The 12839-nt window shown below is 46.0% G+C and overlaps 1 protein-coding gene across 3 annotated transcripts in view; it reads right to left on the reverse strand.

Annotated features, from left to right (window-relative positions):
* LOC142496047 (sodium- and chloride-dependent GABA transporter 1-like) overlaps positions 1-12839 on the reverse strand; it is a 31613-nt gene that overhangs the window by 3897 nt on the left and 14877 nt on the right. For all 3 annotated transcript variants that reach the window (XM_075602332.1, XM_075602331.1, XM_075602330.1), the window contains exons 2-11: positions 10840-11072; positions 9628-9759; positions 8603-8703; positions 7797-7906; positions 7187-7319; positions 6675-6809; positions 5978-6081; positions 5669-5793; positions 2970-3082; positions 1521-1652 (exon numbers count right to left, since the gene is read on the reverse strand). In XM_075602332.1, coding sequence (XP_075458447.1) covers positions 1521-1652; positions 2970-3082; positions 5669-5793; positions 5978-6081; positions 6675-6809; positions 7187-7319; positions 7797-7906; positions 8603-8703; positions 9628-9759; positions 10840-11071 — 1317 coding nt within the window. In that variant the 5' untranslated portion in view covers position 11072. The remainder of the gene's footprint in view (positions 1-1520; positions 1653-2969; positions 3083-5668; positions 5794-5977; positions 6082-6674; positions 6810-7186; positions 7320-7796; positions 7907-8602; positions 8704-9627; positions 9760-10839; positions 11073-12839) is intronic.

Below are 12839 nucleotides of genomic sequence, written 5' to 3' on the forward strand. Positions count from 1 at the left end.
CAGGGAGAGAGAGAGGCTCAGAAATAGAGGGAGAGAGAGGCTCAGAAATACAGGGAGAAAGAGGCTCAGAAATACAGGGAGAGAGGCTCAGAAATACAAGGAGAGAGGCTCAGAAATACAAGGAGAGAGAGGCTCAGAAATACAAGGAGAGAGAGAGGCTCAGAAATACAGGGAGAGAGAGGCTCAGAAATACAGGGAGAGAGGGAGGCTCCGAAATAAAGGGAGAGAGAGAGGCTCAGAAATACAGGGAGAGAGAGAGGCTCAGAAATACTGGGAGAGAGAGAGAGGCTCAGAAATACAGGGAGAGAGAGGCTCAGAAATACACACACAGAGAGAGAGAGAGGCTCAGAAATACAGGGAGAGAGAGAGGCTCAGAAATACAGGGAGAGAGAGGCTCAGAAATACAGGGAGAGAGAGAGAGAGAGGCTCAGAAATACAGGAAGAGAGAGAGGCTCAGAAATACAGGGAGAGAGAGGCTCAGAAATACAGGGAGAGAGAGGCTCAGAAATACAGAGAGAGAGAGATAGAGGCTCGGAAATACAGGGAGAGAGAGAGAGGCTCAGAACTACAGGGAGAGAGAGAGGCTCAGAAATACAGGGAGAGAGAGAGAGGCTAAGAAATACATGGAGAGAGAGGCTCAGAAATACAGGGAGAGAGAGGCTCAGAAATACAGGGAGAGAGAGAGAGGCTCAGAAATACAGGGAGAGAGAGAGGCTCAGAAATACAGGGAGAGAGAGAGGCTCAGAAATAGAGGGAGAGAGAGGCTCAGAAATACAGGGAGAAAGAGGCTCATAAATACAGGGAGAGAGGCTCAGAAATACAAGGAGAGAGAGGCTCAGAAATACAAGGAGAGAGAGGCTCAGAAATACAAGGAGAGAGAGAGAGGCTCAGAAATACAGGGAGAGAGAGGCTCAGAAATACAGGGAGAGAGAGAGGCTCAGAAATACAGGGAGAGAGGCTCAGAAATACAAGGAGAGAGAGAGAGGCTCAGAAATACAGGGAGAGAGAGGCTCAGAAATACAGGGAGAGAGAGATAGGCTCAGAAATACAGGGAGAGAGAGAGAGAGGCTCAGAAATACAGGGAGAGAGAGAGAGGCTCAGAAATACAGGGAGAGAGAGAGAGGCTCAGAAATACAGGGAGAGAGAGAGAGGCTCAGAAATACAGGGAGAGAGAGAGAGGCTCAGAAATACAGGGAGAGAGAGAGAGGCTCAGAAATACAGGAAGAGAGAAAGAGACCTAGCAATAGAGTGAGCTTAAACAAGAGGGTGAAAGTGTGTGTGAGAGAGAAAGATAGGCCTGAGAATGTGAGAGGTAGAGTTCAGAGGAGATGTGTGATATTGGTACCTACAGTATGATGTCAGTAGCTGTGTCTGTGGTACTGTGTACTGTTGGCCCCTGTGTGTGGCATCTGTGCACATGGTAACCGTGTGACTCCCATCCCTGTGCGCGTGGTATCTGTGTGATGGCCATCCCTTGTGTGCGTGGCACCTGTGATTACCCGACCCTGTGCACGAGGTACCTGTGTGATGTTGGAGAATCCTACGATGAAGGAGATGAAGCACACAGCTGCGATGAAGACTTTCTTCCTGCTGCGCAGAAGTTGCGGATACTCATCCACCAGCGCAGTGATGAACCCCTCCACCGTGCAAAACTGCAGGACCAATGCCAAGGGAGTCATGTGACCAACAGAATACAGACATGTAGAGTCATGTGACCAAGAGGAATACACACATATGGAGTCATGTGAACAACAGCCAACAGGAATACACACAGAGACTTGTGGCCAATAGGAAAACACACATGTAGCCAATATGGGCACTCTGACCGAGTCATGTGATCAATAGTCATGTGACTAGAGCCATGTGGGTAATGATGATTCTCTCTTTCAGGACTCCAGCTCTCCAATCAGTTTATGTGGCGGTGAAATATCTAGTACATTGGTTTGTGAGGATGGTGACTGCGCAGGTCCCTTTGTACATGTATTTATTTCAGGGGCAGAGGTTTAAGTGATACCTGTATATAACCACTGTGATACAGCTGACGAAATATTGTGTACATACTGGCCAACTCTCCCTATACATGTGGGAGACCCTCATCATTCTCAAAAAACATTGCATTTTTTACTTTCTCCCTGAAATTAATTCCCCCAACTCAATGCAAGTCAATTGAACACGAAGAGATTTACATTGATCCACCCTGGGTTTGTGGACAAGACAGAGTTTGCTGGTCAGTTTGCTGACCAGACATAAATCGGAGTTGGGTTGAGAGGTAAAGTGCTGGACTGGTTCCAGTACTTTCTTAGTGAGAAAATCACCCCCAAAGAGAATTCTTCAAACCCAATTCCGCTAATTTGTGGCGTCCCTCAGGGACCAGCCCCATATCGCATCTATTGTGGAAAAACTGTTACTTCCAAATCTACCGACTGAGATAAATGACAGCGTTTCTCTCGAAAACCAATCTACAGATAGTAGACCAGGTCTGGGTCCTCTCCAGGCTGGAGTTTGCAGATTGTCTCCTGATGGGTCTCCAAACACATAATATCAAAGCCCTGCAGTTGGTGCAAAACGCCAAGGCCCGTCTTATAGCGGTCAAGACACGGAGAGACCACACCTCCCCAGTATCACAAGATCTGCACTCGCTCCCAGTGGAGCAAAGGGTTCATTTTAAGATCTTGACCCTCACCTTTAAGGTTATCTATGGACTAGCTCCACCCCCCTCTTACCTTCAGAACTACCTGATTAGCAACACCCCCCAATCGGGCACTTAGATCTGCCATCGCCCCTCAACTGATTGAGCCTCGGTTTAAGGTCAATAAAGCTGAAGGGAGAGCTTTACTTCCATTCAGAAAGGAATTAGAAACCTTCCTTTATAAACCAAACATTGCAAACAGACCCGAAAACCCTGGCAGCTTTCCTGGCAACCCTAGTCATGTGACCAATAGAAAAGATAGGCCTGTGTCACCTCTCACCTGGCTGTCCAGACCGAGCATCACGAGCATGGAGAAGAAAAGTATGGACCAGACAGGAGACATCGGCAGCTGAGTGACGGCCTGCGGATACGCCAGGAATGCCAGCCCCGGGCCTATAAAAAGGACCAAGTACAAGACACTGGGACCAGGCCAAGGAGACCAACGTAGCAGGCTACGGAATCCTGACAACCTCCAGGGCTGGACAGTGCAGGAATACAGACAATGCCACCTATAGGGCTGGAACATTTAGGAATACACATCCTGGCACCTCTAGAAATGGGAACATAAACGCGACTCCAATGGTCTCGTGAAAATCAAATCATTATGGTTTATTTAAAGGGATCAACGGTTCGGTCCCACTGTGAATCATGAAAACAGTCCACAGTCAGACAGAAATATTGATCATTTTAAATAAACCATATTGATTTTTTTTCAGAAGACCACTGGAGTCCCGTTTCCTTCCTACTTTGCCGTGGAGACACGTGCGCATACGTTTAAACTTCTGAGTGCTCCTATTCTACTATTGATACCTCTAGGAATGGACAGTTTGGGGCTGCTGATCCGTGCACATCTAGGGGTGGAAAGTTTGGGGAAACAGAGCCTGGCACTTCTGGGACAAAGTGGGGATTATTTATTAAACATGTGAGACTGGCATTTCTGTTACAAAATGGTTCATTCCACACAGAAACACATCTCGTCGTAGCATTGTCACATATACAAACCATCTGAAAACGCAAATTGGATACCTAAGTGAGGAAATCTCACAAACATAGGCATTCGCAGACTATTCAATAAGGTGCGAGGTTGTAGTTTATGTGCAAAATCCCACCTAGACCGAGAGACTGAATCGAACAATAGAAATGGAATTATTATGCCAAAATATGCAACAAATGGGGTAGAATCTCATCCAGAGTTGAATAGGTAAAGTCAGGGGTTCTCCACTCCAGTCCTCAAAACACCCTAAAAGGTCAGGTTTTAAGGATATCCCTGCTTCAGCGCAAAGGTCTCAATCAGTGGCCCAGTTACAGACAAAGGGGCCTATTCTATAAGCCTTCATAAAAAAAATAATATAAATTTAAATAATAGTGTAGATGAGTAGGGGGTCTCCGGACTGCATTGATTTCAGGTCCGGGGACCCCCTGCTTCCTGAGATACAGGCTCCGTTATAGGGTGCCGGTATCTCCTATGCATTTAAATGTCTTGGTGACCGTGGGAAAAAAATGTATAGGAGATACCAGCACCCCCCATGAAGGGGGTATTCTCAGTTGTATGGGACAGATAGCAGATAGCAGGTATCACCTGCTAAAGAGAGTAAAAGTATGAGTAGAAATTTGAGTCGTTCTTTGCAAGTTGTACATTTGTGATGTTTGCCATTAGCATAAGCGGTGGCTGGTGTGCTAGTTTTCAGAGTTCTCCACCAACATTCAGTAGATAGTCCAAGGCTTTTGAGTAGTTCAGGGTGTATAATGATGTTGGATGTGGGCCAGGAGGGAGGGGATTGTAATGGATAGAGAGAGTAACATTTTCACGAGGCCACAAGAAAGAACAAAGTTGAGATAACAAGCAGCCCCACCAACCAGATGTGGGTAACAGAGAGGAGTGGTTTTGAGAGGCGCGGGTGTCCTGGCTCAAACAACACCCAATGCTTGTTTTATCTAGCATCTTGTAAGTGTGATTGTTGATCAGTAAACAGTTTTACACTATATCTATTCTCTGTTTGTGATTTCTCACACAAGGGACACTGGGGTTTTGAATATCGCCCCGGGAGACATGATACGGTTGGACAGTGTGGATAGCATAACTTCCACAATTACACCATTTTCATTGGAGCGCATTTCAAGAATTTCCCTGAGGGTGTTTGCGCCTCTGTAAACTTTTATATAAGTATTGGACAGAGGAGACCGAGATCCAGAGAGCAGCATCCCCTGCAGGATATGTATTTTCACTCTATTCTCTTTATAGGAGTGTATCTTTAGCACTTTTGTTTGCATTCACACCAAACGGTGTAAGGACTGTCCCACTCTGGGACTCTTATCCACAGCAGGGGTGCTCAACTCCAGTCCTCTAGACCCCCCCCCCCCACCCCCCCACCCCCAACAGGTAAGGTTTTCAGCACAGGTAGCTCAATTAGAGGATCAGTCAAAGACTGAGCCTCTGATTGAGGCACCTGTGCAGAAGCAAAGACTGATTGAGTCACCCATGCTGAATCAGGGACTGATTGAGCCACCTGTGCTGTACCTGGGATATCCTGAAAACCTGACCTGTTAGGGGGCTTGAGGACTGGAGTTGAGCACCCCTGGTCTACAGTATGTGCTGGGTATGGTGTAACCACCTCAAGCAATCAAACAATTTTAATTTGCTACCTCCCACTCTCCCTCCTTGTGCCGCCCTCCCTCTGCTTTGCTCTTTTTTGAATTCACCCTCTGTTCTCTGCCTTCTTCTGTCCTTCAACTTTCTCCCTTCTTGTAACTCTCGCCCTCTGCTTCCTGCCCTCCTCTGTACTCTCTTCCATTTGTTGTTCTCTTGGTCCCAGCCCTCCTTTTATCTGCCTCTCTTTATTCTCTCTTGCTCTGACTCATTGGCTGTACAGGGGGTTGAATGAAATCTTCTTGAGGATGGCATCCAGCCAACAGGTAGTCAGCTGGACAGGCTTGGAACACAGACCTGGGAATACACCTCTGGGACTGGTATCTGCTCACCTGATGCTGCCAGCTCCTGGATGGGTTTCTTGGTGATGTGGGACATGAATCCGACAATAGAGAAAATGACTAATCCTGCGAACATGCTGGTGAAGGAATTTATTCCACACACGATGATGGAGTCTCTACAAGGGGCAGAGAGAGGGCAGGGATTAAAAGATCATTCGGTAGGGACTGACAAGAGGAGCAGCAGGGGGTGAGGAGAGGTTTTACAGTGCTAATTATTTCTGTTGGGAGGGAGTGGCAGTGCCTGCTGTCTAGTGAGTGTGGGTCTCAGGCAGAGAACGTGGCATCTAAGAGATTTCTTACCTGTACACATTGTTCTGGAAGGAGTTGTAACTTCCCAGAGCAATCAGAGACCCCAGACCTAGCCCGTAGGAGAAGAAGATCTGTGTGGCAGCATCCATCCAGACCTGAGGAAGAGGAGAAGGCAATTCCAGGGCACATTTTGTGTCACTGTAACTTCTTCTGCATCACTCCACACTGTCCCAGTGCCAATGCTCAATGTACTATGTCACAGATCTGTGTACTTTTTATTCTCTTCCCTCCCACACTTTTCTGCCGCTGTCCCCTTTTGAAAGGGTTAAAATAATATGTTAGTTTTGTCCGTCTTATATGATTTGCTTTATGGTCTAGTTTTTTCATTTCACAGAAAGGAAACTAAGGGTCTTTCATAGAAAGGAAACTAAGGGTCTCTAACAGAAAGGAAACTTGAGGTTTATAGCCGTCTTGTCCTTAGAAATGTATAGATCTGTAACCCAACCCCCTTTTCTCCTGTTTCTGTATAACTATTCTGTGCGTGCAAGAATAAACTGAAGTTGGAAAGCAGTGACTCTTGTGTTTCTGTGCTCCTGCTTCCCGAGCTCTTGACGCCAAATCCGAGAGACAAAAAATATTCAGTGACGTGGCAAATCTCCCCGGGTTTAGTTTAGTGTGTGGTGTGCCTGCCCTACGGACCGATAAGTCGGATCCGCCCCAGGACCTAACACCTTTAGTGTCTCGTCACCTCAGAATTTGACAGTTTGCTGAAGTCTGGAGTGATGTAGAAACGGATCCCGTCCATCGCTCCAGGTAGAGTAATCCCTCGGAAAAACAATATCACAAGCATAAAGTACGGATATGTCGCTGAGAAGTACACCACCTGAAGAGAGAGAGAGAAAGAGAGAGAAAGAGAGATAGAGAAGGATTAAAGAGAAAACAAAGAGCAGAACCAAGAGAAATGGATTCAAACTAATTGAGGGAGTTAAAGAAAGTAACAGAAAAATAGATAAGTTAGGAAACAGAAAATGGGAGAGAGAGATAGTGTGATGGAGGTAGAGGTGAGTCTCAAAGAGAATGGGTGAAAGGAAGAGTGAAGGGGTGAGAGACGAGGAAGAACTAGAGATGGAGAGAAAATGAAAAAGGTAGAGAAACACAAAATAGAGACATTACAGAGACCGTAAGAGAAGAAGAGAGTAGTAACAATAGATACAGACTGAGAACACAGACACCAGACTCCAGACCCTCTCCATACTGCACCTTCCCTGTCCATTCCACTCCTTTCCAGATGGAGAAATATACCATGACCCAGGACAGTGCCAGGGTGCAGGCCAGTGGCCAACGAATGGTTCCTGGCTCCCCTAGCCCCTCTGTCATCTGATGCATGTTCCGCCTGCAGTGAAATCACAGAGCACAGGTGAGGAACTTTGTACAGTACTAAATGTCACTCATCTATACCACTGACCTCATAGTCACTCATCTATAGCAGTAACCTCTGTCACTCATTGAAAACAGATGCTGCTTCATCCCTGAATAGAATATCATCGTTGCACAGACCTGTGGTATTTACTAAATATCCCAGCATAGCTTTTTCTGCCACAAGAACTTAATTTAGCCAACATTTTGGTCACCTTATCAGTCAATTGTGAGGATTAAAAAAAGCTATCACTAGATTTCTTATTTGTAATGACACTGTCTCCCACTTCACGTTGCCATTCTGCATGCAAGTACTGTTACTGCTGCAATGGAACGTCATATTGATGACATCATGATGTTATTTCTAGTTGTGATGACAGTATGAGGTCTCACCCCCACTACACATCATAACAGCTCTACTATATTCCTGCCCCCAAACCTAGAATAGACCTACTCCCAGAACTCAGTCACTGCACTGGTGAGGTTGGTGGTATCGTTCAGAGAATAGTTGGAGAAACATCTGTCTGTATTCCAGCTGTTGTCACAGCTTTGCCAGGGCAGGTTCTGAGAAGAGGGAGGCAGAGAGGGAAAAAGGGGTATGGATCTGTGCCCCAGCATACTCATCATAATCACAACTATGATAACATTTCAAATTGTGAGAGCATTTCTTAGACTTAGAACATTTTCCTATTGAAGCAATGTCTGTGCAAGCCCCAGTGAGCCCCCTTTATACAGGAGAAATTCCTGTTACAAAACCACCTCTACATAGAAGCATCTCCCAGCTGCCTGTATGCATATATCCTATGAAAGAATGTTTATTATACCCCATTTAAAGACCATCTATTTACATCTCTGAAGAGCCTTCTCCTATGAAAACAGCCGTCACTGATCTTATAGGAAAAATCTTCCATCCTATATTTAGGGTAAATATACGCTCTAAACTTTAAGGAAGGATCTTTGTTCTTGTTTTCCATACAGTATACTGTAGGATGGATCTTTGTTATCTTATGTCTGATTGGGTGTATCTGTATTATGTGATGTGTGATAGGGTGGATCTATATGATGTGATGTCTGACAGTATGGATCTGTATTGTGTTATGTCTGATGGGATGGGTCTGTGTAATCTTACAGTATGTTTAGAAGGGTGGATCTATAGAAGGCTTCATTGTTGTTTTGCTATTGTTGGATAAGTCTGTGCTATCTCCCTTCCCTATGGGTGAAAATTCCTTTTATTGAATTGTTTTCACATCTGCTGCTCACCGAGGAGAAGGAGTTGAAGAGATAATACAGAGCCCAGGCGATGATAACGATGTAATAAACATTTAGCCAGAAGGACAGAACCACCGAGGCCATCCCAACTCCTGAAGAGGAAAGACAAAGGCCCATATTTACTAAGAGTTTCTATCCCATAAGACTTTCTGGCCCATTAAAGTGAGTGGGTCATAAGGTGTCCTATGGCATAGAGACCCTTAGTAAATATGAGATTGGTTCAGTGTGAAAGAAAATCTTTTTTAGGATTCAGAGCAAGGTGAAAAAGATGTTCAGGGTATATATATATATATATATATATATATATATATATATATATATATATATCAAAAGGAAATATTACTGTATGCTCATTTGCATGTCTTAGACAGATCTGCAACACCGCCTTTCACCATTATCACACAGCACACAGCACTTCCACTGCAGCAAGAGATTCTGGGAAATGACATGCAAATGACCACACAGTGCCACCTTTTGCTTCAAAAACATTTTTAACATGGTTCCCTATACTGTATATATATACAGTATATATACACATCACACATACATACAGTATCCCTGAAGAAGTTGAGTAATTCAACGAAACGCGTAGGAGTTTGATATTGTTATTTTGGCAATTGCCATAATCCCCCTCTACACTGCTGAAGCTTGTCCGGTTAGCTTGCGGTACATTGTCTGAGCCAGCGCGAGTTGGTGGTCTAGTACGGCGCAACTCAGTGACGTCAGCGCATCGCCTGGTAGCTCCGTGGATCCGTGGCTCACATTGTGGGTATTCACCCCAGAGCCAGCAGTTTGGGGTTAAATTGTTCCGTCGTATCTCCGCATGGACTGCCGCATACTCCAGAACCCCTGGGTTAACCTCTTTGCTGCCAAAGTAAATTCAGTTTAACCCATCTCAGCAAAATGATTCCTGTGCACGGGAGTGTTGTACAATAAGGCACCCAGCAGCTGCCGGTGTATCCCCTCTGGTGAATACCCCGATATCTCTGTGTGTCCACGTACGGGGGTCACGTTACCTTTAAACATTGGTGCCAGCTTCCACACCCCGAGCCCCCCGATGGAGGTGAACTGTCCAAGAGACGTCTCCAGGAAGAAGAGGGGGATCCCAGCGAAGACCAGCGTCAGGAAATAGGGGATGAGGAAAGCACCTGCGGAGAAGAGACATGGACCACTGCTGCTACAGAGTGACAGCCACCTAGAGCCACAAGAGCTGACACTTTAGCACGCACAGAGAGGCTGGATCTGAGCACAGCATTGCCCACTAACTCCTTCTAGTTTAGTTTTTTTTAATGAGGGCAGAGATTTAAAAATAAAAAATAAAGGTTTCCCATGAAGGAGCAAAGAGAACTAATCCCAGTTACATATTTATTAGGTTAACAAGATTTAAAAAAAACTAAATCAGAAAATTCTAGGCATTGATAAGTAAATAAACATAGCACTTGTGGTGCATTTGCAGACAGGTCTGCAACCCTGTCTTTCCCCATTATCGCTTAGCATTCAATGCTTCCACTGCAGCCAGGGATTCTGGGTAATCTCATGCAAATGAGCACAGTGTGTCACTCTTTACTTTTCATCCATTTTAACATGGACCCCTATGATCTTATGCCTGCCACATTACACAGCTTTTCAGCACCGCCTGGGTTTAAGAAGTGCAGAGCCAGTGACCCTACAGAATCTTTTTAGAGTTTGACCATTTATTTTTATACTTACTCAAATGTTTGCACATCGGCTGTCTGCCAAGTGACCACTTAGGCCAGGTCCATAGTGCCTTCTCCCGTGCGGAGGGGTGCGCGGCCGTGACGTCACCAGCTTGAAGCGGGTGCGTTTTTTGGCCATGGTACGCGCCATCCGTGGGCGTGTCTAGGGGCGTGCCAGTGACATCACGGAGCTGGTTCGCCCTCATTGGGCGAACCGCTCACGTGACCGGCCTGTCGCGCCAAGAAATCAGATTGAACTGATTTCTTGCGCAACGCGCGCCCCCCCTCCCGCTTCCGCACGCGTGCGTCCGCACGCCGCATGGACGCAAACACTGCCTTAAGGCAGTCTGTTCGCTCAGCGCGCAGACGCGTCCGCACGGTCTGCGGTACCATGGCCCCAACCTTAAGAACAGGGGTTGGATAAGGGAGGATTAAAGGCAGTAAACCCACACTAACTTTCTGGTTTTAATGTGTACGTGCCGCTTGTGTACAGTACGTGCCACATACTGAGGGGGCCCTGGGTTATCTCACCTCCTCCGTTCTTCCCGCACAGATAGGGGAAGCGCCAGACATTTCCCAGCCCGATGGCATAGCCCACGCAGGAGAGGAGGAAGTCAAACCTTCCCTTCCACGTGCCACGCTCCTCAACCTCTGGCTTCTTCTTGGTGTCCCCAGAGGGGCTGCCGAGGGGCTCCATGGGCACCGCCTCCCGCTCCTCACTGGGAGAGGTCAGCTCAGCGGAGTCACCGTCTGTCTTACCCATGCTGCACCAGAGAAGCGAGAAAGAAGGGGGCACTCAGAGCTGGAGAGAGCGCGGAGAAACCGGGGTCAGCCGGTGCTCTGTCATTGTCATGTGTGACCTGTCTCTGTGTCACCTCCCCACACACACATAACAAGTGCACAGGTCTCCCCCTGAAGTGTAACAAAGACAAACTATCTGTGTAACATTCAGAACAATGTGTAAGTAATATACAGAGCAGTGTGTGTGTAATATACAGAGCAGTGTGTGTGTGCAATATACAGAGCAGTGTGTGTGTGTAATATACAGAGCAGTGTGTGTGTGTGTAAAGTGCAGAGCAATGAGTAATATGCAGAGCAGTGTGTGTGCAATATTTAGAGCAATGAGTAATATACAGAGTAGTGTGTGTGTAATATACAGAGCAGTGTGTCTGTGTACTATACAGATCAATGAGTAATATACAGAGTAGTGTGTGTAATATACAGAGCAGTGTGTCTGTGTAATATACAGAGCAATGAGTAATATGCAGGGCAGTGTGTTTGTGTAATATATAGAGCAATAAGTCATATACAGAGTAGTGTGCGTGTAATATACAGAGCAGTATGCCTGAGTAATATACAGAGCAATGAGTAATATGCAGAGCAGTGTGTTTGTGTTTGTGTAATATACAGAGCAATGAGTAAATGCAGAGCAGTGTGTGTGTATTATACAGAGCAATGAATAATATGCAGCACCCTTTATTCCCTGAGTGAAACGTGCGTCGGGTACATCCCTATGACGTAGGCGGACGCTATCCTGGGTCTGCAGTGAGGTCCGAAGTAGTGGGAGGCAGTGAGTGGTAGAGATTAGTAAGTTGGCATTTCAAAGTTAGCACCACTGTATTCCTAAGTATATCAGCAGCATTTATATTTATCTGGGAGTGACCGGAAACTGCTGCGGAGGTGAATTTCCGAGCGCACCCGGGAACCCTGCATGAAGTTCATTTAGACCTAGAGTGTCCAACTCCAGTCCTGAAGGGCCGCCACCAGGTCAGGTTTCCACAATATCCCTGCTTCAGGACACTGGCTCAGTCAACTGCGCTGAAACCGGAATATCCTGAAAACCAGACCTGTTGTTGGCCCCTCAGAACCGGAGTTGGCCACTCCTGATTTAAACAGTAGACAAATGTATGATTCATATGATCAATATATGCTACTATTGCTTTTCCTTAGTGCTGTCTCTCACACAAGCAAAGGAAAAGTGTACCGTATATTGGATTTCTGCACTGAATAGCCCTTCTATGGCCTGAAGTAATATACATGGTTAACAATTTTTTTACAACAATATTTTTGAGCCATAACTAATAATATAATGTTGGAATTACTTCGCTAGGGAAGCATTATCCCTGAGCAAATCGGTCTCCCAGACTCTTTAATTAGCTGAAGGTTCCCGAGCTTCAACCACTGGCAGAAATAGGTACAAAACATAGACCTTTATTTGATATGTGCAGGACGTACAGGTACAGTACCTGCTAAATAGGTACTGTACCGTTGGTGGGTATGATATACAGGCGCCGTGCAGAAGTTTTTCTTCCCAAACCGGGCAGGAAATCCCATCTTGTTTCTGTTTGCTGGGGAGGTAACTGTGTTTCTCTTATGTGATTGCAACGGGTGTGGCAAGATTACGCTATCTAAAATGTTCCTCACCTAATTGGCCTGTCCTTGTTTTAGCTTTAATTGGTCTGTGTGCTCTATATAAACAAGTATTCCAAGCTCGAGTACCCTGCTCCCATCACAGCGCTGACCCTGTGAAA

This window comes from Ascaphus truei, chromosome 5 (genome assembly GCF_040206685.1).
Source record: "Ascaphus truei isolate aAscTru1 chromosome 5, aAscTru1.hap1, whole genome shotgun sequence".
NCBI classification, from domain to species: domain Eukaryota; kingdom Metazoa; phylum Chordata; class Amphibia; order Anura; family Ascaphidae; genus Ascaphus; species Ascaphus truei.